Source organism: Haliotis rubra, unplaced genomic scaffold (genome assembly GCF_003918875.1).
Source record: "Haliotis rubra isolate DU_JTF1 unplaced genomic scaffold, ASM391887v1 Scf569, whole genome shotgun sequence".
NCBI lineage: Eukaryota > Metazoa > Mollusca > Gastropoda > Lepetellida > Haliotidae > Haliotis > Haliotis rubra.
The window spans coordinates 626,886-654,727 of record NW_025767267.1 but is presented as its reverse complement, the minus strand read 5'-3'; the positions used below and the strand labels follow the sequence as shown (position 1 = coordinate 654,727).

The 27,842-nt window shown below is 38.3% G+C and overlaps 1 protein-coding gene and 1 long non-coding RNA gene across 2 annotated transcripts in view; one reads left to right on the top strand and one right to left on the bottom strand.

Moving 5' to 3' along the window:
• LOC124254225 (RIMS-binding protein 2-like) overlaps nt 1-27,842 on the top strand; it is a 171,066-nt gene that overhangs the window by 23,028 nt on the left and 120,196 nt on the right. Inside the window, exons 4-6 of the mRNA XM_046688114.1 lie at nt 8,581-8,664; nt 9,907-9,996; nt 11,691-11,708. Of these exons, the coding sequence (XP_046544070.1) occupies nt 8,581-8,664; nt 9,907-9,996; nt 11,691-11,708 (192 nt within the window). The remainder of the gene's footprint in view (nt 1-8,580; nt 8,665-9,906; nt 9,997-11,690; nt 11,709-27,842) is intronic.
• On the bottom strand, nt 4,177-26,088 carry LOC124254226. The gene is made up of 3 exons (XR_006892424.1): nt 25,966-26,088; nt 22,372-22,374; nt 4,177-4,187 (listed from the first exon to the last, which is right to left on the bottom strand). It is a non-coding gene; the product is annotated as an uncharacterized LOC124254226 (long non-coding RNA).

The following is a 27,842-nucleotide window of genomic DNA, read 5'->3' as shown; positions in this document are numbered from 1 at the left end:
AAGGTATGATATCAATATTGCTGTAAGTGTTAAGAGGGTATGATATCAATATTACTGTAAGTGTTAAGAGGGTATGATATCAATATTGCTGTAAGTGTAAAGAGGGTATGATATCAGTATTGCTGTGTTAAGAGGGTATGATATCAATATTGCTGTAAGTGTTAAGAGGGTATGATATCAGTATTGCTGTGTTAAGAAGGTATGATATCAATATTGCTGTAAGTGTTAAGAGGGTATGATATCAATATTGCTGTGTTAAGAAGGTATGATATCAATATTGCTGTAAGTGTTAAGAGAGTATGATATCAATATTACTGTAAGTGTTAAGAAGGTATGATATCAATATTGCTGTGTTAAGGTATGATATCAATATTACTGTAAGTGTTAAGAGGGTATGATATCAATATTGCTGTGTTAAGAAGGTATGATATCAATATTGTTGTAAGTGTTAAGACGGTATGATATCAATATTGCTGTGTTAAGGTATGATATCAATATTACTGTAAGTGTTAAGAAGGTATGATATCAATATTGCTGTGTTAAGGTATGATATCAATATTACTGTAAGTGTTCAGAAGGTATGATATCAATATTGCTGTAAGTGTTAAGAGGGTATGATATCAATATTGCTGTAAGTGTTAAGAGGGTATGATATCAATATTGCTGTAAGTGTTAAGAGGGTATGATATCAATATTGCTATAAGTGTTAAGAGGGTATGATATCAATATTACTGTTAAGAAGGTATGATATCAATATTGCTGTAAGTGTTAAGAAGGTATGATATCAATATTGCTGTAAGTGTTAAGAGGGTATGATATCAATATTGCTGTAAGTGTTAAGAAGGTATGATATCAATATTGCTGTAAGTGTTAAGAGTATGATATCAATATTACTGTAAGTGTTAAGAAGGTGTGATATCAATATTGCTGTGTTAAGAAGGTATGATATCAATATTGCTGTAAGTGTTAAGAATGTATGATATCAATATTGCTGTAAGTGTTAAGAAGGTGTGATATCAATATTGCTGTAAGTGTTCAGAAGGTATGATATCAATATTGCTGTGTTAAGAGGGTATATCAATATTGCTGTAAGTGTTAAAGAGGGTATGATATCAATATTGCTGTGTTAAGGTATTATATCAGTATTGCTGTAAGTGTTAAGAGGTATATCGATATTGCTGTGTTAAGAATGTGTGATATCAATATTGCTGTAAGTGTTAAGAATGTATGATATCAATATTGCTGTAAGTGTTAAGAATGTGTGATATCAATATTGCTGTAAGTGTTAAGAAGGTGTGATATCAGTATTGCTGTTGTTAAGAGGATATGATACTCTTTCTTTCAGTCTTTATTCTCTCTTGCTCTCACTCTACCTTCTTCCTTCCTTTTTCTCCTTCCCCTTATTTCAGTCTTTGTTAAGAGGATTGATTCTTTCTTTCACTCTTTATTCTCTCTCTCTCCTCTCCCTCCTTCCTCCCCTCTCCCTCTTTCTCTCTCCCTCACTATCTACACACACTATCTGTCTCACGCACAGGTGTCTGGCTACTATCACAACTGTGTCCTTTGTTTCTCAGGAATCTTATTATGTATGGCTTTGTCTGTATGTGTAAGTATGATCAATGTAAGCTTGATTCCTGGTACCGTCAAGATCAATGATTCTTATCTTCAGACATGTGTCTGTAAACCTGGAACCTAGCAGTCCCAGCTCTCAGATTATTCTCGCTGCCGTAGTTGATACATGTTGTCATATCCCTGTTGCTTGGATCGATGCTCATGACGTCAATCACTGGGTTGCCTTGTCTAGATGGGATTACAGTGAGACCCCAGATACACGGAAACCAACCTCGCCTGTGGGTGAATTTTCATAATTAAAAACGTTATAAATGTGACTGTCTATAATGGATATGCAGTTTCCATTTCCGGACTGTAAATTTTACAAATTAATGGGCTAAATCAACACAAAATGGAATCACTTATCAGCATGAAGCTGATCTTCTGCTGACCGTGTGATGTGAAGTGCGAGAGTCTCACTGTCTTGGCAAGAGGTGAGGTGAAATTGGGTTTAACGTCGTGCTTGAGAATATTTCGCTCATATGACGACGTGTGTGTGTATGTGTATGTGCGGCTGCTTGTACTAGCCCAGACTTAAGCTGGTTTTATAGTGCTAGCCCACTGACATACCATGCCGCAGTGAAGCATGAATACCCCACTCAGACACATTATACTGACTAAGAGCAGACCAGTCCTTCTTGTACCCATTAATGCCGAGCGCCAGGCAGGGACCAACAAGTACCATATTTTAACGTCTTTTGGTATGATGCGGTCGGGGATCGAACCCACGACCTTCCACTCTCGTCTTGACAAGAGACAAGGTCTGCTAATCCGGGTTTAATGACTGACCAGCAGGGTATTGTCAGTGTCTAAAATAGTTTTGAAAAATGACCTGTCCAAGGACTGGCTGTCCCAAAAAGTGAGCCAGTCCCAAAATCTAAAACAATGAAAAAATAATAGATATGACGAAGTTCAAACCAAGTGAAGTTTATTTTTTTTCAATTATTTCCCTCGACCAAACGACAGCCTTACACATTTAATAGACCGTCCTTCACAAAAATACACTGTCAAGGACGGTGGGAAGGGCTATGTTTTATACACTAGAATTGGTGGTGATTAGTAGGCCTATCTGACACAGAGTGAATTGTAATTGGCAAATCAAAACGTCCATGCTGTTTTGGAAGTGATTTTAAACCAGAAGTGTATGCTTGCTACCATTTTAACACCAAAGCCTGGATGAAAAAAATCCAGATATCCAGATATTCTGTTATACGGATGATTTACGCCAAAAGGAATGTGTCCGGGTATCCGGGATCTCACTGTATATTCATACCACCGTCTAGTGAGTGAGTGAGTAAGTGAGTTTGGTTTTACGCCGCTTTTAGCAATATTCCAGCAACATCACGGCGGGGGACACCAGAAATGAGCTTCACACAATGTACCCATGTGGGGATTCGAACCCAGGTCTTCGGCGTGACGAACGAACGCTTTAACCACTAGGCTACCCCACCGTCTAGAGCTGTATTGGCAAGTAGATAGTATTGTGATCCAGGGGTGCATATTGCAATACGTACTGCAATAACTGCATGCACATCCTGTTTTCTACATAGTAAGGCCTTACAAATAAATGTTATGGTTCTGATTATGCAAGTCCTCAAACTAAGTTGGACAGTCAGGAAGTTCAGTTCTATTTCTATTATTTCCCGGGGGTGATGGGTAGCCTAGTGGTTAAAGCATTTGCTTGTCACACCGAAGACCCGAGTTCAATTCCCCACATGGGTACAATGCGTGGAGCCCATTTCTGGTGTCCCTGCCGTGATTTTGCTTGAATATTGCTTAAAGCGATGTAAAGTAAACTCACTCACTCATAATTGTGTCTCTTTGGACACCTGGTGGTCAATACTTTTGTATTTTTCATCATAAAAAATATTCATTGGAAGAATGACAACTGACTCTGATAAAAGGACAGATAGGGCCAGACCACCATTACAAGGTCAGAAAGGGCAGATAACTCCTTGGAATTAAAACCAGCTGTGATATTTCTTTCTCTGGTTATAAAGCTTCACAAATTCATCCAAGACACGAATCTAACTTGAGATGATGTCATTTTGTTTTAGTTTAATCTACTTAACACATTGATGTACATAAATCTTGCATTAGAGGTGCACTTTATGTGTTTGTCAGCAACGCTTATTTTTTGTTGTTCAATCAACATCCAAAGAAAAGGATGTAATGATTATTTAATACTCAAATCCACAGCCCAGACTCACAAGCTTGCCAACAATGTATTCTAAATCAATGTAGTAGGTGTTATGAGAAATTTGACCCTCGTGAAATTAGATCACCTAAAGGGACATGGTATAATGTAGTGTTTGAAGATTTGAATGTAGTATTATGTATTTGTATGTAGATTTAGAATATTGATGTATACAATCAGAAGAAATAATATCTCAAGCTAATCATGACAGAATGTTTAAAGAGAATGAGGTGTTATTGAATAATGATAGAAATTACACAGGTTTAACAAGGTACATTATTTCACGGGGAACAAAAATGGGTATGTACTCATTGTAGCTTTAATTGACAGAGGCTAGCTGCACCAAGCTCAAATCCTATGGTGGAACAATACTTGTCAACTGGCTATACACAAACTTATTGCTTGTCAGGGAAGAGGCAAGGCAGAAGATGTGTTTAACTGACTTGACATAGCGATAAGGGCGTGTGTTCAATAGGCGCTATGCTCGGAGTAATAGATTTCCGCCCCACTGTTTGCAATGCACAACCCAAGGTAAAGACTTAGACTATGTATATTGCATTGTTGACTCTGTGGAACCTAATTAAAGATTGTCAAGGTTACATATGCATTTTGATATTTGCTGATATTGGCATAGGGTCTTGAAATGGGTCTGTAGAAATTTCTCTTGTCAGTATTTGGGGACAGGGAGAAAAATAAAAGAAAAACAATTTTAATTGGCCTTAGTGCTTGCGTCACATTACATTTAGCCTTCAATGATGTCAATTGCTTAATGTGAAATATTTGGGTAAACATTTGCAGCTGGATAATTAACTGTTTTTGTTATTTGTTGTCATGGAAATATTGGGGTTTTTCATATTTTTATAAAATCAATAAATTTTCTTAACTGCTCTATAAAATAGGGTTTGAGGAACAAATGTTCAGGTAACAATGTGCAGAGGGAGGGTGACCACTGTAGAGAAGAGCAGAATGAGGCTCTGTAGAGGTTATGTAATGTGATCAGCACAGACAAAAGCTGTACATCAGATAAGTGGTGTAAAGAATTGAGGCCTGGGAGAGGTTATGTAATGTGTTTAGGACAGACAAAAGCTGTACATAAGATAAGTGGTGTAAAGAAATGAGGCCTGGGAGAGGTTATGTAATCAGGATTGACAAAAGCCACAAGCCTTACCTCACCTGAAGCCAGAAATATACAGGCAAGACCTGGGAGGGGTTATGTAATGTGATCAGGGCTGACAAAACCTCCTTGTTTGTCTTATTGGGGGATGCAGAATGGTGTTCATGATTTCAATCCCTGGTTTGCCTGGTCCAGACTCGAATTACACACCGACAACAGTCGGAAAGAGTTCCTTCCGTTCCCCCATATTATTTTTTTGTAACATTACCGTGCCTGGGGCCCTTATCATACAACGTGATTCGACCCTATATATTGTAATTAATGTTTGGGCTTTTAGTTATTTTTGTGAGTTCCCTAGTAATTGTTGTGTTAGGTTTTGTTAATAATTTTAATGTATATTGATTTATACATATTATTTGGGATGGTGGGAACGGGAAGAACTCTTACCCAACAGTCATATACTTAGAGTACTCTAGTATTTTAACAACATTCACTCAGACTAGTTGTACCCGTGAAGATGCGGGTTAGAATTGGTCTTCAGCAACCCATGCTTGTCGTAAGAGGCGACTAACGGGATCAGGTGTTGTGGTTTGCTGGTGTGGTTGACACGTCATCATATTCCATCTGCTTGGATTGATGCTCATGATGTTGATCACTGTATTGTCTGGTTGGTCCAGACTTGATTATTTACAGACCGCCAACATAGAGCTGAAATATTCCTGAGTGTAAAACAACGAAAGAACAAATATGCTAGTTGTGCCACTTTGCCTTTGCTCTGATGATGATGATGATGATGATGATGATGATGATGATGATTTTTTTCATCCCACATTAGGTTTGCATGAAAATCTGTTGAATGTGTTTCTAGACAGATTTATTAACAAACTGGCCAAAAGAATGAATATTTGTCAATGATATTTGCCATTTTGATAAATAAACAATCCCCACAAACAACCTTGACATTCTAAACTATAGTAATAGTAGTTCCTCTCGGTCTAAGTGTATCACATTCACGACCACGTACAGACAGATGCCAGTCCATGTCAGGACATACAGAAATGTGACTGACAATCCATTGACATGGGATTCACTGAACTGTCGACAAGCAGACGCAGCAATAGGTGGTACATTGTATAGGTTTCCTGAACTTAAGACCCATAGAAGTGTTGGAGTTTTGTGTAGTTATGAGAAGTTTCTTTTGTCTTTTTGAATAAACATGCCTCTGTTATCTTGGGTGCAACCATTTGTTCACAGAGTTGCTTCCCTTAGTCATGCCAAGATCTGCTGGTCATTATAATTCATGTGTTCCTACTTGCCTTTTTTCTCAAATGAAGTGGCTTCACTATGTATTTGAAGATATGAGCTGTTCAATGCTAGCTATGTGGGATGCAACTATTTGTTGGCAGATTAGCTAGCTTCCAAGGTTCAAATTCAGCCATGCCATGCTGATAAGGTTCAAATTCATGTATGCCCACTTGATGCTGATTCAAGGTTCAAATTCATGTATGCCCACTGGCGTGTTCTCCCATGCTGATTCAAAATTCAACTCCATGTCTCCCATGCCCACTTTCAAATTCATGTATGCCCACTTGTGTTCTCCCATGCTGATTCAAGGTTCAAATTCATGTATGCCCACTTGTGTTCTCCCATGCTGATTCAAGGTTCAAATTCATGTATGCCCACTTGTGTTCTCCCATGCCCAAGGTTCAAATTCATGTATGCCCACTGGCTCCCATGCTGATTCAAGGTTCAAATTCATGTATGCCCACTTGTGTTCTCCCATGCTGATTCAAGGTTCAAATTCATGTATGCCCACTTCATGTTCTCCCATGCTGATTCAAGGTTCAAATTCATGCCCACTGGCGCCCACTGCAAGGTTCTCCATGTATGCTGATTCCCATGCTGATTCAAGGTTCATGTATGCCCACTTCATGTTTATTCAAGGTTCAAATTCATGTATGCCGACTTGTGTTCTCCCATGTTGATTCAAGATTCAAATTCATGTATGCCGACTTGTGTTCTCCCATGCTGATTCAAGGTTCAAATCCATGTATGCCCACTTGCGTTCTCCCATGCTGATTCAAGGTTCAAATTCATGTATGCCCACTTGTGTTCTCCCATGCTGATTCAAGGTTCAAATTCATGTATGCCCACTTGTGTTCTCCCATGCTGATTCAAGGTTCAAATTCATGTATGCCCACTTGCGTTCTCCCATGTTAATTCAAGGTTTAAATTCATGTATGCTGACTTGGTTGACTCCCATGCTGATTCAAGGTTCAAATTCATGTATGCCCACTGTGTTCTCCCATGCTGATTCAAGGTTTAAATTCATGTATGCCCACTGGCGCTCTCCCATGCTGATTCAAGGTTCAAATTCATGTATGCCCACTTGTGTTCTCCCGTGCTGATTCAAGGTTCAAATTCATATATGCCCACTTGTGTTCTCCCATGCTGATTCAAGGGTACTGCTTCACTATGTATTTGAAGGTATAAGCTATTCAGAGCTAGTTATGTGGGCATTTTTTGTCTTTGTTTTTCTAAAATCCTTAAGTCTGGTGAAGCATCTTGTGTTAAGACACACTGCATATTTGTCAATTTGTTACCAGTAATACTTTTTCAGGACATGATGAACAATATTTTTTGTGACCCAAATAATCAAAATCATCAATGTCTTCTTCTCCTTGAAGTTGATATATATATGTGCAATAATACTGAATGTCACGTTAAACCTCATTTCCTAGCTTGAAAACTGCAGCATTGTGGAATATGAATTTGCTTTTATGAATAGTTTATCATGAATACTTTTTCTTGCTCTCCCATTTCATAGCTTTTTGCCATAATGAATTTTAAAAAAGAACTTCATTCAGAGGTTTCAAATCACAGTAAATCACTTGCATATATACAGTTTCAAACTCAATTAAGCAAGATTAAGTTAAGTCTACATGTGCTTCTGCTGCTGCTTGAAGCATACACCAAGCACTATACTATTACTCAGTAAAAATCAGATTATATTGTTGCGGGTATTTTTGGAATGAGATAATCAAACAACAAAGTTTATGTTAGAATTACATTTGATCTGTTTTAGAGTTGGCAGGGCGGTGAGGTAGCCTTGTGGTTAAAGCCTTCGCTCGTCACGCCGAAGACCTGGTTGGATTCCCCACATTCTTTCTGGGTGTCCCCTGCCGTGATATTGATGGAATATTGCTAAAAGCGGCATTAAACCATACTCACTCACTTTAGAGATGGCCTTTAGCACACAAATATGCTTCTTGTCTAATTTCGAGTTAATTAGGCTTGTTCACAGAGCCTGAATATGGGTATAGTGGGTGAGTCAGCTTAGTCTTACGCTGCCTTTAGAAGTATTCCAGCAATATCATGGCAGGGGACATGAGAATATGGCTTCACACATTGTACCCATGTGGGGAAGCGAACCCTGGTCTTTGGCATGATGAGCAAACACTTTTACCACTAGGCTACCCCACCACCCCCAATATGGTTGTACAGTTAAAACATTATCACAGTGTCGCAATATAGTGCCAGTTTATCTCCTGAGTATCAAGGTAATTGTTACCTTTCCCATGCTCACCTATAAACAAATTCACATTGTGTGTGGTAAACAAGATGATATTTTCCTAACAAAACTTTCCTTTCCTTTCAGGATGCAGACCTGAAACAGAAAACAGAACAATGTGATATTTTAAAAGCTAGCATAGAAAAACAGAGAGAGCATAATCAAGAATTGGTAAGTACATGATCCCAGATATTTTTTTAAGTTTGCTGTTTGTATAGACCAAGTTTATTTTCAAAAAGACAGTTCACTGTTTTATTTCATTTTATCTTATTTAAATTGTATTTATTTGAATTTTTTATTTTTATTTTATTTTATTTTATTTTTTTATTTTATTTTATTTTTTTTTTATTTTATTTTTTATTTTATTTTTATTTTTATTTTTTTTTTTAAAAATTTTTTTTTATTTACAATTGTATTATAAACAGTACTCATATACTGGGGTTTGAAGAATTGCCAGCAAGCTTTCAACCTAATTTAAATTTTACATTTTGACTTTTGGAAGACTTAATTCAAATGTTAACCTTGAACATGTGAACCTTGAACATAAATGGGGTTAGTCTTTCGGAACTGGAGAAAAGTAGCAGAATGTGATCCCTGATATTAAGGAAAATCAGGTGGCTGAGCAAAGTGTCGACATGAAACATTTATCATTATGGTTCTTGGTTTGCCAGCACTGTTCCTGTACTCATTCAATTATCGCCTGCTCGCTCGCTCATTGGCTCACTCACCCACTCACCCACTCACTCATTCATGCACTCAAAACCCACTCACTCACTCACGATGAAATCTATTCCGAAGACTGAGTGCGGTGTAAAACTAAACTAAACTCACTATTCCGATGAATCTAATTTTGGCCAAAAGCCATGGAGGGATTTCCAGAATTTCTGCAACCGCCTCCGTGGTGTAGTGGTTAGAGCGTCCGCCCGGAGAGCGGAAGGTCGCTTTTTTTATCCCCAACCGCTTCATACCAAAAGACGTTAAAAAATGGTACTTGTTGGTCCCTGCCTGGCTCTCGGCATTAATGGGTACAACAAGGACTGGTCAGCTCGGAGTCAGTATAATGTGTCTGAGTGAGGTATTCCTGCTTCACTGCGGCATGGTATCTCAGTGGGCTAGCACTATAAAACCAGCTTAAGTCTGGGCTAGTACAAGCAGCCGCACATACACATACACACACATGCACGTCGTCATATGAGCGAAATATTCTCAAGGACGACGTTAAACCCAATTTCACCTCACCTCACCCAGAATTTCTGCCGGATATTCAGTAGGTAGGATTTACTTTTAACAACAGAACACAAATAGAAAAAAAACGAATGTCAAAATTTGATCTTGCTTCCAGAGAACCCAACTTTTCTTTTCTTGTTTGAAGATAGAGCAGAGCAGCAACTTTTGAGACATTTTAATTTGCAGGAAACAGACCTCAAGACTTCAGAGGCCAGAAATACTCAACTGACGTTTGAAGCAGCCGACCTTCACAGCAGATTAAAAGACTACGACAAGGTAAGGCAAATTGTGCTGGTTGTCTGGGCGTCTGTGGGCCTTTTTGTTGGTATTGATTGCAATCCCAGAGAGGCTTTGATGTAATCATTTTATGAGGGCTTCATTGAATATGATAATGCTAAATCTCGTGAGATCAAATACGCCCAGTCTGTGTGCCCTGGAACAACACACTCTGCTCTCTATGAGTAATCCTCCCAAGCTAACTTTGAAGGCAGGAGATGGTGGACCATTGCATCTTACCGGGTACCCAGTTATAGATGGGTGAACAGAGTCACTTGCTAAGGGAGACAAATTTAACCTGTACATCAATGTAGGGCAGGGTTGAAGAATTAGGAACACTTTCGAGTCAACCTTATGCAGTAAATGGGTTACCATCTCTTCCTACCAGGTACCCAGTCATAGCTGGGAGAACAGACCCAGGTTTTGAGAAAAGTCACAGGAGACAAATCGAAATCCACTCCACAATCAACGTTTCTTTATATCACCTGATTTGAGACCTCTCACACATATGCCACATGCCACCAGAATGTTTCTTGAATGCAGTATGTTACAAAGAGGTTTTTCCATTCATTGCTATGTTAGTTATCTGATTACTGAAATAGTATTTCTAACTACAGACACAAACAGTATTTCCTCTCTTAAACACCAGACATCTAAGTCATGACAGATTCTCACTGATGCTGAGACATTTGGTCTTTAAAAAAGAAATAGAAACCAAATTTCTAATATTGTTATATTTTGGTGATAAATTATGACCATTTTGGCCAAATGTACCCTTTGTGCGACTGTAACCCTTGAAGAACCGGGTTAGAGTTGGTATTCAGTTACCCATGGTTCAAAGCGGCGACTAACGAGATCGGGTGACAGGCTCGCTGACTGGGTTGACACATGTCATCGTATCGCGATTGCTTGGATCGATGTTCATGCTGTTGATCACTGGATTGTCTGGTCCAGACTTGATTATTTACAGACCGCCACCATATAGCTGAAATAATGCTGAGTGCAGCATAAAACTAAACTCACTCTCTTGTGTCTCTGTAGACTTTGGGATTTGGTTTGCAGTGAGTTGCCAGCAATCCAGCATTACACAATATAGATATTGGACCTCAAAAACACCCCAAGCCATTTTGAAATTGATAAATACCTGGGTGTCACAGAGAGGAAATACGGTATTCTCAAATAAATCTGGAATACAGAGAATCATACAAGTAAAATCTGTCATTGATTAGTTGATGATTTGGAGGATGTTTTGCATTTGCTGATTTGATTGCTAAGCAAAAAATGGGTATTTTTATCGGAAACATTTACAGAATTATTTTAAGTGTGGGAGCTGTGATTTGTTCGATTACAATCAAAACAGCTTAAGGCCAGTTTTGCTAACCAAGGTATTAATTTAATGTCCATGCTGTTCTACTGCCCTGAGGAGTGAGAACTGTTTGGTCAATCAGATTGTAATTGAAGCTTTATCCGAAAAGCCTACTGTCTGTCTGAACAAAGTTTGGATACGAAAACATGTTTTCTTAAGTATCAAGGCTACTGACGTACAAAAATAGAATCGGTTTTGTCATTACTTGCTTCGGCCACATATTTCCCAGACATGTTTATTTTCAGGTATGGATAAACTCTTTCTCAATGTTCAGATTAAAAGCAAACCTCTCGTATTACTATTTATGAAATCTGATTTCCATTTTAAGGGGAGAGAACTCTATCTGGTAGGTTATGCAACTGGGTGACTGGTATCAAATGTATTTTGTATATATCAAATATATCAACATATATTTTATATCTGTATCATAATCTGTGCTTTGAATATTATGCTCTTTCTGGCTTTTAACATTTATTATTTTTTTGATATTTATATCCAGGTGATTGTATATATATTTTTTAATCTTATCACAGAGGTTATTTTTGTATTTTTACTTAATTGTTCTTAATGGAATGTGGATATTTCCTCTTTTAGTAAATTAACATTTTAATGAATCTCTGTTGATTTTGATTTAAATTTTAATCAAAAAGTGGATGTTAACAGTTATTGTTAACACAGCAAGGAATAAGCATGTTCGTATCAGGATTCAAACCCAGTTTCAAGTGAACCACAACCCGCTGGACTATACTGACTGACTGTTAAAGTAAAACCATTTAAGCGTTGACACAATTTATAACTGTGATATAGATATGTAGCTGTCACAGACAAAACTCAATGTCTTGTTTTATTGACACCTGTGTGTCTGCTTGCCTGTCTGCTAATGACAATATTCAATACACAACTGCAATCACTGACCACATGCAATTTGAACTTAACACCAATCAGGCTATACACCATAAACAAAACACATTGATTTATGGCCCGAGTTGGTCTCTGTCACATTATGTAATTACACAGACAGGCAGGTGTGATACTTAAACACATGACATGTTATGATGTCTGTTGATTGCAAAATGTTATACACAAAAATGAGCATGTATTTACAAAACCCAACATCTCTATATATACACACACAATGAACCGTGAAGGCGGCATCTGCTAATGAACCAGCCGTTACACTTGAGTGCACACCCACCTGCTCTGACTGGGTTCGGTTATCCCGGCTGCTTAAGTTTGAGGGAGGTAAACCCAAGTACAAAATATTGCACTTTTGATTTGTGACCTTTAAATTGTCAGGGTCATTGAGGGTCTGCAGTTGTGCAGAGTTGCTTCCCTTGCCATGCCAGGATCTGCATGGTTTGGATTCCAGATTTTCACTGCTAGTGATCTTTGGTTAGCTGGCATCAGACAGGGGACCCAAGAGTATCACTGGGTTTGGCTTGTCATATGATGATTAGGTGGTCATAGATTCCTAAAACCTGTGAAGATCCGGGTTAAAATTGATCTTCAGTAACCCGTGCTTGTCATAAGAGGCGGTTAACAGGATCAGGTGGTCAGGCTCGCTGACTTGGTTGACACATGTCATCGTATCCCAATTGTGCAGATCGATGCTCATGCTGCAGATCACTGGATTGTCTGGTCAAGACTTGATTATTTACAGATCCCCGCCATATAGCTGGAATGCTACTGAGTGCAGCGTTAAACAACAACCAACCAACCGATTGTCTACAATATTTTTGGTTGTAGTGGTTGAAAAAGAAGTTGTCAGAAATGAGTTCAGTGTTGCTTTGTGATGATTGGGTCAGACACCCCCACCCACCCACCCCAAATGTGTGTATTGCTTTGCTTGCATGCATTTGTGTGAAGAGCATGCATACAGAGCTTTTCGCATTGAAACAAACAAAACACATTGAAATCAATTTTAAAAAATGTAGGATCGAGAGCTATAAGGAATTTATCCTGAGTCCATTAAGCACTTGAAATTGACTATGATGGTGGTTTGAACATGGTTCTTCTCTGAAACATACATACATACATACTAACATTTGTATAGCGCCGATATCCAGCTCAGCTCTGCTGCTCAAAGGCGCTTTGTTTTTCCCTCGTTCACTGGATGTCAATATCAACGGCACATCGTATTGTCAATCTCAACTCCCTGGGGAGTATACAACTCTTGCAGCCACTAGGCGCACCGAGTTATTGTGGCATTCCCATCCTTACGAGGTACCCATTCACAGCTGGGTGGACTGGGACACATAGTCACAGTACTTTGTCCAAGTTTACTGCACGTTGCTGTACCCGCAACTAGGTGTTTGCACGTATTCATGTGGCCACCATCTGGTCATATACCAACGGATTCGTGGGTTCTTTTAAGTGCACAGGGTTGTGTACTGTACACTAGGGGTTGTGACAACACTGAAAGAGTCTGCACACAAAGTTGACTCCAAGGTTTTTACACCCGGTCACAGGTGGGCTCGATCCCGTCACCTCAAGCTCGCTGGATCACTAGCCTGGCGCTTTAGCCAGTTCGCCCACCGTGCCACTTTTATCTTGGTGGCTCATGATGATTATATGACATGATTAATGGCTTAGATAGGTAGAAGTGTTTGGAAATACATCCATGCAAGTATATCGGAACTTGATGACATGCTTTCAGGATTTTCATGGAAGAAAGACTAGGTTAACGTACATAAGAACTGAGAAGGCACACGATTGTGTTACAGAATTAACTTGCATAATAGTTTACAATAGGTTGCACAACATGCTATGTCAACAGCATCAAGTTCTGAAGATCGAGAAGATCAATATGAAATGTCATATTTATTATGTTTTATTTCTACCTATTGAGCTGGATTTTTGGCACAAAGGTGCTGAATGCAAAATGTAAAGTACTATGGTGATCTACTTTGTTCTGCTTCTTTGAAACACAAAGGACAAGAAAATCGGTCATTTTTTTCCAGTTTAAGGTTTCTTTAAGTGTTGTTTTGACATTTCATCTGGCTATATGTACTCTGATACAACACACTGACAGGCTGAATATCATATACCACTGAAACATGTTGTGCATCCCACTGATTAGTGTGTTATGATATACCTTGACATTTACAAAAGTAATATTAAATTTGTAATTTGTAATATTTTCCGAAGTGTATCTTAAATTTGAAAAAATTCCCTCTCAGAAAAGTATTGTACCTTAATCAAAACTATTCATGAACATTAAAAGCCTGTAGAGGATGTATCTTTTTGAAAATGTAAATTAACACAGATTTTGTTCAGCCAAATTATTGCAGCACCTAATTTCTCCACTTCTTTTGAAATATGGAAAGCATGTGGATTTTTAATATTCATGCATGCAAGGTGAAGCACACATAAAATCAGTTTTGAGACGATGGAGGAAATAGTATTTAAAGGGTTTGCAGGATATCAAGGTGTTTAAGACAAGGTAGTTACTTGACTTAGCAAATCTGGTGTGTTGTGGTAAACCCTCAAAATTGAGGGTTTGTGAGGGTCAGCGTGAGAAGAGCAATTAACCAATAATTAAGTTACCGGTTCCGAGTAATTCCATGGAAATATAATGCAATTTGGCAAGCAAGCTTGTTAATGCCGTAATGATCCCTGTAAGTCTCGTCTTTTTGTCTAGACTGTATCTTTAAGCTCCTTCTTTCATGATTTTAGCCAGCTGACCTTTGTTGATGCCCGCCATTTAGCTATGAGTATTTTCACTGATGCTGCCTGACAGTGATTTATTTATTCATATTTCTAGAAAGGGCGATCAGAAGAAGAATTTTCTGTTTTAGCATGTTTGCTTTAAGAGAAAACTAATGATGCCACATGAAATTGCGTACAAGCAAAGGATTGAAGGCTGAAGATAAAGTTTTCTTGCAGAAAAATATGTTTCTGTTATGGAAGGGTTACTGGAAATAAGGTTGGAAGATTTTTAATAAGGTTGGAAGATTTAAAATCTCTTTTGAAAGTTTTATTGTATCAAGTTTTCCGTGAGGGAAAACTAATATTTCTTTTATGCCTTACAGGAAGGTGATGAGAAAATAGGATAGAAGGTTTATAATGTTCTATTTTTTTCAAGTTTTCATTTACCAAGAATGCTTAAAGGAAATGCTAATATTTCTTTTTTGTCATATGAAAAGGTCATAAAAACATGTGCAAATTTTGAATATTTATTTTTTTTAAGTTTTCATTTTCGAAAGAAAAAATTAAGATTTCATTCATGCCATGTGCTATTCTCTCTGGGTGGGGCTGTTGGGTGGCCTGGTGGTTAGAGTGTTTGCTCATCATGCTGAAGGTCCAGGTTCATTTCCCTACTTAGGTACCAAGTGCAAAGTCATTCCTTGTATCCCAGCTGTGATATTGCTGAAATATTGCTAAAAGTGGTTTTAAACAATACTCACTCACTCTGTTTGAGTATGTTCAATCTCGTGCATAATTGAAAGAACCCTCTTATCCTGATAAGACTTCCCTTACAACAAATTAAATATAGTTTTATTAATGAGAGTTTGGTATGCAGGGAATTGGAAGGATATTGAACCAAATAGGGTTAACAATAAAGTTACTCAGAAACACTTTAAAGACTTCACAAAACAGTAAATCTAATATAGCTGTGCACTCCTTGTTGTAAAATTAGGTTTGTGTCAGATCATGTGATTTGTTTCAATGTAAATCTGATTAGGATCTCTTATAGAACCAAGGCTACTTTAATAATCCTGGAAACAGGTGAATTGAGAAATGACCTATTGTCAGAAAGTTTATTGTTATTTGGTATCAAAAATGTCTTCAGTATCTTGACAAAGAACATTGTTAATAGAAATTGAATGTCAAAGAAAATATTGTACTTTACCTCTGAAACGGCAATAGATGAAATGTTAATGGGTCGTAATGGCCGAAAGCTGGGTAAGTTAACAGGGAGCACTCTTTCAACAATATTGAGGGTTGAAGGTTATTATGTGTTATTTCAAATGGACATGTCAAGACTTGCAAGATGTTGTGAGCAATATCACAGGCACATTCTGTGCTTGATATCAGGGTCAGCATGTTGGAGATTACATCAATTTGTTAAAATGTATATGATATCAATTTGTTGACACATGAAGGGATCAATATGTTGACACATGTGGAAGATATCAATATGTTGACACATGTGGATGATATCAATATGTTGACACATGTGGAAGATATCAATATGTTGACACATATGGATGATATCAATATGTTGACACATGTGGATGATATCAATATGTTACACATGTGGATGATATCAATATGGTGACATGTGGATGATATCAATATGGCGACACATGTGGATGATATCAATATGGTGACACATGTGGATGATATCAATATGTTGACACATGTGGATGATATCAATATGGTACACATGTGAATGATATCAATATGGTACACATGTGGATGATATCAATATGTTGACACATGTGGATGATATCAATATGTTCACACATGTGGATGATATAAATATGGTGACACATGTGGATGATATCAATATGTTGACACATGTGGAAGATGTCAATATGTTTACACATGTGGAAGATATCAATATGTTTACACATGTGGAAGATATCAATATGCTGACACATGTGGATGATATCAATTTATCATCCAAAACTTGTTCCACAGGAGATATCGCTTGTGTGAGATCAGACAATATCTCCTAGGAGATATCGTTTTGACAGATTTTGCACAATGCCCTGACAATGCTATGATATCATGAACTTGATGATGTCACAATGCTATGACATCGCTGCACTGCAATTCTAATGGCAGTACTGTGGTCAGAGATGTACATTTTTCATTGAAAACTAATGAAGAGTGATTTTTGATGATAAATAGAATCTCACCCAAGTGTCTTCTGATATCAAATATATCAACACTCGTTGATAAAAGTAAAAATATCCTCGGAAAGCCTCTGATATTTGTTACTTTATCAACTCGTGGTGATATATTTGATATCAAAAGACACTAGACACTCGTGAGATTCTCTATATGTTGACACATGTGGATCACATGTGGATGATATCAATATGTTGACACATGTGGATGATATCAATATGTTGACACATGTGGATGATATCAATATGTTTACACAGAAAGATATCAGTATGTTGACACATGTGGATGATATCAATATGTTGACACAGGAAGATATCAGTATGTTGACGCATGTAGAAGTCAATATGTTGACACATTTAGATATCAATATGTTGATACATGTAGATGATATCAATTTGTTAACACATGAAGACATCAATTTGTTAACACATGAAGGGATCAATATGTTGACACATGTAGATATCAATATGTTGATACATGTAGATGATATCAATTTGTTCACATGTAAATATCAATATGTTGACGGAAGCAGAAAATATATTTATGTTGACACATGTAGATTGTCGGACTGTGTTGACACACTGAATGCAGTGTAGGACTGAATGTACTTTGAGCCATACCACCCCCTGGGTACTCGAAATTCCTACATGTTATCACAAACATTTGAAAATACACACATTTTTCTCTTCTATAAACAATGCTTCCTGATAACAAATAACAACTCTGTGACTATCAAAACCATTTTTCCTTTGTGCTCAAGTGAAGTGTATCTTGCAGTTATAGTGAGGATTTATACACCCGCATCTCTTCATCATTAGGACCTGGTGAGTGTCGGCTAGCGCTCTGCCCCTGTTGAAGAGATGCTTTGGTATCCTCTTGAAAAATCTCTCTCAGACTTTGATGCTGAAACTAGATCTACTTCTATGTAGTTCTATCTAGATGATGTGTTTGGAGTCATTCAAGTCGGATAGCACCATTTTGGAAATATAGGTTATGATGAGGGATCCTTGTTCTAATATTTCGGTGCCGGGATTTCTGTAAGAGATGTGTTTTGGTCGTTGTTGCTTCAAGACATGCATTTTGTTTGTGTTAGTGGAGAAGCCAAGCATTTGAATTTTTAACATATTTTTTCAGGACATCCAGAATGTCTGGCAAACAAATGGTTTTTCCAGAGAACCGGAGTTTAAATTATTGTACTTTCTGGAACAAATTGTTTTGTCAATAATATTCCAAGCACCACCAACTCCAGGATTTCCAGTGGGTGGGAATGGGAGGATGGCATAGTAGGAGTGAGTGAGTGAGTTTAGTTTTATGTCACACTCAGCAATATTCCAGCTGTATGGTGGCAGTCTTTAAATAATCAAGTCTGGACCAGACAATCCAGTGATCAACAGCATGAGCATTGATCTGCGTAATTGGGATAAGATGACATGTGTCAACCACGTCAGCAAGCCTGACCACCCGATCCCGTTAGTCACCTCTTACGACAACCATGGGTTACTGAAGATCAAATCTAACCTGGATCTTCACGGGTTGGACAAGGTAGGATGGTGGGTATTGCTGTGAAAGTATGTCTTCAGACATGCGATAGGAATTAGTGTAGGAATTGTGTTGACATGATAGGCACCAAGGCCAGGGTTGGTGTTATGTGTCATGGGTCATGTCATGTCATGTGCTAGGATGGTATTAGTTGTCAGGAATATTCAATCTACAAATCCCGACTTCTGATCGTTGATATCGATTCATTCTGCAATAATGATTTTCCCGAGATCTGCTGACAGGGTCACAATAAACGGGCTGCACAAATTGTGCCCCAGTTGGCAGTCAAACCCAGGTTATTTTAGTGTAAAGCATTACAGGTTTCAGTGTAAAGTATTACAGAGACTAGTCTGTTTGATTTTATAGGGTCTAGTTTCATTATTCAGGTACTAGTCCATTTGATAATACAGCTACTAGTCCATTTGACTTTAGAGGGACTAGTTTATTTATTTGTTAAAGGACTAGTTTATTTGATTCTTGTGGAACTAGTTTCTTTACTTATTCAGGGATCAATCCTTTTGATTTTATAGGAACTTGTTTTTTGTTTTTTAAAGTGACTAGTCCGTTTGATTTTAAAGGGAGAATTTTATTTGATTCCACAAAGAATGGTAAATCTTTCAGAAGTGTGGAAACTGTTAAGACAAGGTAAAATCTGTTGTCGACTGACATTCATAAAACATAAACTAATACAAGTCTGTTCACACTGGAAGAACTCTGAAGGGATGATGCCAAGGTTGGATAAATCAACACCTGTTCGACAGTGATGTGTTGTAAAACAATATATTGGTATCCAGGTGTAGAAAAATTTCCACCACAACGGGAAATGTTTACCACACTTCGTTTAGATCCGTGAGTAGACGCAATATATATGATTGTGAATTCTTTGAATAATGTGGACCAAAGTTAAAAATTATTGGTAACTGCTAGTTGTCTGTGGTCTGTGTTTGCCACGATCAGGACCCCATCACGGGGGATCGACTTATGCATGAAACATATCATTTTGACACTGATTTTAAGGGTCAAGTTTGGGGGTCGTCTTATCCATGGGGTCGTCTTATAGACGGTCATATACGGTACATTTTCTAGCATTTGTTTTTATTTTACATACATTTTAACCTTCTATTTCAAGATTTTTAGGAAGGAAATTAACTCCAAATTAATCCTGGAAATAACTCTACAGATTTTAATTTTGCTTCCGTACAGATTAAAGACATTAACGCAGAAACATTCCTCACTCTGGCCTAAAAATAATTAAAGGACACCAGAAGCACATTTAATTACAAACCATCATCGACTTCCTCCGATTCTTAGCTTAAAGCCATGATTGAGTATGTGGTATTTTCAACTTATGGTATCAATATCTGTTGAGAATTGTATTTTGGATATATATTAAGAAACTATTTTTGGGCTATGCCAGGGTTTTATTAATTTGGAAAGAAGGTTATGTCCAATACATCAAGAAGATGAGTCATGTCAGATTCTGTTGCAAGGACATTTGGATCACCGATTCAGGTATCCATTAAATGTCATCTGCAGAGGTGGCTGTGAGTCTACTTGAGGGCGAGAACCTAAGTAAATATTTGGTTTGATTTTTCAAACTGTTCTCTACAGCTGGCCTGCTCTAACAAAGAGATGGTAATAAGTTGATTAGTCAGTGGTAATGACAGCCTCGCTCCTTCATAAAACTCTCTCCAGCCGAGTTCTCCTTTTAACGATGCAGTTGCATGAGGAACTGCTATCATGATCTCCTCGAGGAGTTTAACTCTTCCTTAAGGGTCAAAGACCACATGAAATAATGGACTAGGATACCACTTCAGTTTGGGATGGTTTTGCTGAGGATGATTTAAAGAGTGTTAACTCCATAGAGGTCATTTCACAACCTTTCTAATTTTGGGGTCAGCGATTAAGAAATAAGTGCTTTATGGTATTTTGTTGTTTCTGAACCTTAAATGTTTGACATAAAAGGCAAATATTTCATATCGGGGACATTTTGATTTGAATATTTTTGAAATTTTGCCGAGTTCTTGATGTTGACTGTTGTCATTTGGTGAAGGAAGATATGTCATATATGATTTGTTTTGTGTGTTAAATGCTGCACTTAGCAATATTTCCAGTTATTTGAAGGAAGTCTGTAAGAATCGAGTCTACACCAGACAATCTAGAGATTGACAGCATGAGCATTGATCTACGCAGCTGGTGTATGATGACATGAGTCAACCAAGTCAGCGAGTGGGACCACTCAATCCTGTTTGTTGCTACTTATGACAAAGCATGGGTTGCTGAAGACCAATTCCATGTCATTTTCTGGATTAGATGTTGTTAGTAAAGTACAAGTTCTGATACTTTTGGGGGATGCGTCTTATCCTACATTCTAACCCACACACTCAGCGAGGTACCAGATAAGTGTAATCCCAAATATAGCCTTGTTACATTCAGCAACTTTCCAAACAGCATTGTGTATTGATGTCACAGGGTACACGTCCACTGCAAGAGGTCATAGTGTTGGAGGGAGCAGTGGGGTAGTCTAGTGGTTAAAGCATTCGCTTGTCATGCCAGAGACCCGGGTTCGATTCCCCACATGGGTAAAATGTGTAAAGCCCTTTTGTGGTGTCCCCCGCCATGATATAGCTGGAATATTGCTAAAAGCAGCGGAAAACCAAACTCACTTACTCAGTCATAGTGGTGGAAGACAGTATGCTCCAGAAGATGAGCCGTTTTTGTTCCGATTTTTAATCTGGAATATTGCTGAGTGTGGCGTTAAACAACAACCAAACCAAACTTAACTTAAGCGGAAATTGATTATTTCTGTAGAAATACTAACAAGATGTTCAAAGCAGGTTAATATTTGTTACTGTTAATGATTTTGAAATATTCAGACATTGTCAGGCCCTCCTTGAGGATTGTGGTTGCTTTTTTTCATAATTTTGTGTGTTTTCTGATGTTGGTTTGTTATGTGAGGAAACTGGTACAGCGTTCTTTCTCCATTAAATGAAACAGGAATTTAATCAAGAACATGTCCATTGATCGAAATCCAGATCAAAAGTTCAATAAACTTTAACAAGAAATTTTACATGATATTAGATTCCGGAATCTGTATCAATATTTTCATGGCAGGAAAGCCCGAAATTTTCATATCCACGGCAATTTGTCGATGTGTTAAAATAACAAGTTCGTGACTGTAGCCTTATTATAGGAAACTTGTCTAGTTGACAGATTTCATCTCAAACATAATCGTACATCAAAATACATGGACGTCTTTAGCTTGAGATATTAGATTTTTGACTGTACGAAGTTTTTGCAGTGCCAATAGAAGCTGACATGCATTTTCCATAAAGTGTATGCACTTAAATGCAGTTGTAACCACGCTTGCTCTACATTATATCAAGAAGCCGCTGACAGAATAAGTCAAACTTCATTAATGAACAGAGTGTGATAAGAGCCCTTTTGACCAACTAGAATTGCCAAATTTTTAGCTGGACTTTTTTATTGTTTTGAAAATTATTGCAAGATTTTTCATTTTCAAACGTAGAAGATTTTAATCGAACACTGCTTGATATCTTTATCCTTTAGAAGTAAACTTTTCCAGTAGTTTTACCACCTTACTGTGCGACCGCCTCCGTGTAGTAGTTAGATTGTCCGCCCGGAGTACGGAAGGTCGTGGGTTTGATCCCCGACCGCGTCATACCAAAAGACGTTAAAATATGGTATTTGTTGGTCCCTGCCTGGCTCTCGGCATTAATGGGTACAACAAGGACTGGTCGGCTCGGAGTCAGTATAATGTGTCTGAGTGGGGTATTCATGCTTCACTGCGGCATGGTATCTCAGTGGGCTAGCGCTATAAAACCAGCTTAGGTCTGGGCTAGTACAAGCAGCCGCACGTACACATACACAGGCATGCATGTCGTCATATGAGTGAAATATTCTCAAGCACGACGTTAAACCCAATTCCACCACCACCACCACCTTAATGTGTATTGTTAGATTTCAGTTCAATTGTTTCAATACTTGTGATTTGTGTTTGGTAGATAAGACAACAGTGTGGATTCTGGGTAAGAATTGTCCTCATCAACATGTGAGTGAGTGAATGAGTGAGTGAGTTGGGCAACATCACGATGGGGGATACCAGAAATGGGCTTCACACATTGTACCCATGTGGGGAATCGAACCTGAGGCTTCGGAGTGATGAGCAAATGCTTTAACCACTGGGCTACCCCACCACGCCCCCCATGAACTTATGCTGGTCATAAGAAGCGATTTGGTGTATTGGGTGGTAAGTCTGACTGACTTAGCTGATTGTATTTCATCATACCCAGAAAGGTTGATGCCCTTCAGATGTCAATGGTTTGTGTCCTCCAGACTCAACGACCCGTGAAGGTCCAGGTTAGAATGAGCCTTCAGTATCCCATGCTTGTCGTAAGAGGCGACTAACGGGATCAGGTGGTCAGGCTCACTGGCTTGGTTGACACATGTCATCGGTTCCCCATTGTGCAGATCAATGCTCATGCTCTTGATCACTGGATTATCTGGTCCAAACTCGATTATTTACAGACTTCCGCCATATAGCTGGAATATTGCTGACAGCGGTGCTGTGTAAAACTAATCTCACTCACTCACTCCAGACTCAACTATACACAGTATTTGGTCATATAACTGGAATAATGATGAAAACAGCATTACAAAACAGAAAGCAAGCAGTAACAAAATTCACAAATTTTATGAATCACTATTTATTTACTCATTAACTTTTTTCTGTATATTTGCACAACTGCTAACTGCGATTTTTGTTTTTTTTAAAGTCATGAATGAGTGAGTGAGTGAGTCATGAATGCATATATGGAGATCATGTGTAAATAGGTTGGAATGAATAAAACTTTAATGTGTTTTTTAGTGAATGGTGTAATTGTCTTGCGGTTATGTCTCCTCCAAATCATTTATCACTTAGATTTTGAAAATCATTGAAACGAAAAAGGTTTTGTTTTTCAATCATAGACAAAGCAGACGTAATGATATGCTGTGGAGCTGACTAGTTCATGATGCCTTTTGGCTTGATGTCCCTCCCAGCCATGCCATCTATTTATAGGTCTTTGAACTGATATCATGTGATCAGAATGAGAGTTTAATGGACCCAATGTCGATTTTTCTTGCCTGGAAATTGCTCGTCAACCTGTGGCTGTTTAATATGCATCCTGAAAAATGTCCTAATGTTCATTTTATGTTCGGCTTCATGGTCTAGAAAGTAAACATGTTTGATATCCGTTGAAAGACTTAATGGGAGTCTGGTGGTCAGTGTGTTTGGTCTTCTCGCCTAAGTCCAAGTTTGAACCCCAATGACTAATGTCTTCTGCTTAGTGTTCAGCTATGAAGTCAGGAATATTGCTTTGAGTATTTTTCAAGTTCCCTGGAAATGAATGTTTACCAAAATAACGTGTTTGCCTTGGTGGTCTGGTGGAAGTGTCTGCCAGGAGTGTGCGAGATGAAATCATATTGTCGTGATTTGAAGCCCTGGCCTCTTCAAACAAAGAGATACCCATAAAATTTCCAGGTTGGAATTTGTCTTCAGCAACCCATGCTTGTTTTAAGAGGTGACTAACGGGATCGGGTGGTCAGCCTCTCTGATGTATCCCAATTGCTTAGATCGATGCTCATGTTGATCACTGGGCTGTCTGGGCCAGACTCGATTATTTGCAGACTGCTGCCATATAGCTGGAATACTGCTGAGTGTGGCGTAAAACAACAAACCAACCATCGAAAGAAAAGATGTTTAAAAAATGGTATTTATTGTTGCCCTGCCTGGCTTTCAGCAACAAGAAGATAAAACAAGGATTATTTGGCTCTGTGTACGGTCTTAGTGGGGTATACATGATGAAAATGAAATTGCATAGATAGATGCACATGATGTAAGTCACTGGATTGCCTGGTCCAATTTCAGTAGGGTATCCATTTTAAACTGAAATTGCGTAGATTATCTGGTCGAAACTTGATTTTGATTGACCGCTGTCATATAGCCGGAATATTGCTTCATGTGACAGTAAACAACACATTATATAATCACAAGACTCTTGAATGTGTCGTTAAACACCATTCCACTTCACGTAATGTCACCATGGGTGACTAATCCCAATCTTTTGATAGAATTTCACATGTTTTTTCTCCTGCAGTATACCGAGTTGTTACTGTGTCTCCGACCATACATCCTCGGTTTGTGTCAGGGAATGCTCCACGACAACATGATTCCATCTATTTGAGACGAACTATCGCGACTGATGGTGCTGTCTCGATCCGACTTTCCGATGTCTAAATTACCGAGATTAGTCTTGAGGCCAGCTTATCTCAACAATCAACAAGCGTACATTCCATTTCACAAAGGAAGTCCCTATTTATCAGAACCGAGGCCAGTCGAAGTCGCCCCCTCACATGGGAGACCTAATTGAGGCTAGGCCCGCTTCTGGAACTTAATTTGAAAGCGGCTTTAAGGAAGTGATGGCTGTACCTCGATAATTGCCAGCATGATACATATTTTATGGCAAGATTAATGAAGCTCATGCTGTCCAAATGAAACCCAAGTCGCCCTATGTATGTATATTTCCCACCACAAGATTAACTTCATAGACACCCTTGATGTTTCGACCTGTCAGTTTGTGAAAAATAGGTCCTTTAAATGGATTGTTGTTTAGTGTTGATTTTATTATCTGTTACAGTTGTTTCAAATCTTGTGTGTGTTTTTTCTAAATATGTAATTGAAAGAAGGGGTACCAACATAGCAACAGTGCTAACAATATTTATTTATAAATTTCTTGAATATTTTGTAAATTTCTTGTTGTTAAATCGGTTGCCTATCATTTGGTGAATTCCCCAGTATATTGTGGTTTGTATTGAGATTTTGTATGTTCTTGCGACATGTCATATTACGTTAATGGAACAGGAATGTGGAATTGGATCATCATTGTCCCCCGCGCGCGCAATGTGGAACGGGGGACTCTATTGAGCAGAGACCATCCGTACGTATCTCCCAATTCTTGTTAGCACAATAGGGGCGGTGGGGTAGCCTAGTGGTTAAAGCGTTGGCTCGTCACACCGAAGACCCAGGTTCGAATCCCCACATGGGCACAATGTGTGAAGCCCATTTCTGGTGTCCCCCGCCGTGATGTTGCTGGAATATTGCTAAAAGCGGCGTAAAACCAAACTCAGTCAGTCAGTGTTAGCACAATATCTCATAAAATGTTGGTCCCAATGTTGTCAAATTTAGTGCCAGCCTACATTAGGGGATTACACAGACAGCAGTCAATTTGGGTGACCTTGACCTTATGTTCAAGGTCACCATAACACTTTGACCACTTTTCAAACTTATGTAAATGCGATTTCTCATAAAACTTTGCACCCTATTTTAGCCTGAAGAATATTTTGCCATTATCTTACAAATTTGATGTCAGGAATTAACATAACAGGTATCAGGGTAGGGTAGGGTAATATGGGGTGGGGTATCCGGGTAGAAAATTTGGACCAGTTCCAGCCCTAATACACACTGATACTGACAGTGGATCTGTGCATCTGTATCTGTACATTCACATCTACTATGTTCCTGAAATATCTTCAGAGGTCAGTGTCGTCACGATATGGCTGAGATATTGCCGATGTGACGTTAAATATTAACTCACTCACTCACTCACTCACTCAGAGTTCAGTGACCATGACTAAAACATCTTCTATGTGACCAAAAGATAAAAACTAGTAAATATGTTAGATTTCATTCTTCTTTAGCGGCAGGGGACATTGCCATGTTAGTGGTAAGCACTTGTCTTCATTGCCATCAGCATTGCCACCACCTCATTTATCATCATCAACATCATCATCATCATCATCATCATCATCATCATCATCATCATCATCATCATCATCATCATCATCATCACCATCATCAACAAAGCCATTATTTTATCGTAACTTTGATTGACTTGTTCTCGCTGTGCATAACTTCCTGCAATTCACCCAAACCAGAAGCTTTAAAGAAGAACTAATCTCAGCGTTTCATTTTTTTTTTTAAACATTAGAGACAGGGACTTGTTTCCTGGAAATTTCTGTGTCATTAAAAATCCCAATGTCTGCGTTGTACATCCTGATAATGATTTACTGTCATACTAACACTGTCCCTCAATATCACTGTGAAATAATTATCGTTGCTCAAAACTCAGTTGCTCAGTTTCTGTAACACTCTTCTGGTATGGATACCCTTAAGCCTAGGGGGCATATATTTTCACTCTCATACCTAAATGGTTTGGTAGAACGCTCCTGGCATTTTTTCAACAGGAACATCCTGTTGTTGTCAGCCCTCATTATACACTCATCATAACTCCATGCATTTTGATGATCGGAATTGAGATTTTAGGCGGTGGCCATTTTTGTTTCCCAGGAGAGATAATTTGAGCAACCGCGGTAAATTACTCAGTTAATAAACTCCATGGCTTGGCGATACATAGAAGATTGTGTTTAATCCAGGAAAAAATGTTGAAAGGTGGAGAATAATTATTGATAAGGAATGGAACCTTGTTGCTTTGGGGGCTCGTGGAATTGAGCTGTTGATTCAGGGTAAGAAGATGAATCTGGGTTCCAGTTAAATGGTTTGATGCGGGATGTCGTAGAATCTGGTGCCAAAAAATGGTCGGGAAAATTTATTTGTACATCGGAGTGAAAATGAGGGTTTGAAATTGAACATTGGGTATTTTATCAAATTTAACTTGATTTTATGGCAATTGTGTGAATGGCAGGTGTTCTCTGAAAGGACAGACACCTGGTGTTATCAAGGATGTTCAGTGATCCATTCATATGGTTTTCACCACGGTTTTGCCGTTTATGCCCAGTGGAATCTGTTTTGTCAGGTAATCAATGTTGTCATGGATTTAAAGCCAGATGTAGGAAGCCAACTTATGACGTGGCAGTTTAGCACCTGAGTTTGCTTGTAATAACTGGTTTGCTTTTAAGCCCAATCCAACCTGTGTCAGCAGTTTGAGACTGATTATCTGGTATTACGTATTTATTTGGTTGCAAAACAACTTAAAAGCAGTGTACCGTAAATAGAATAGTTGAT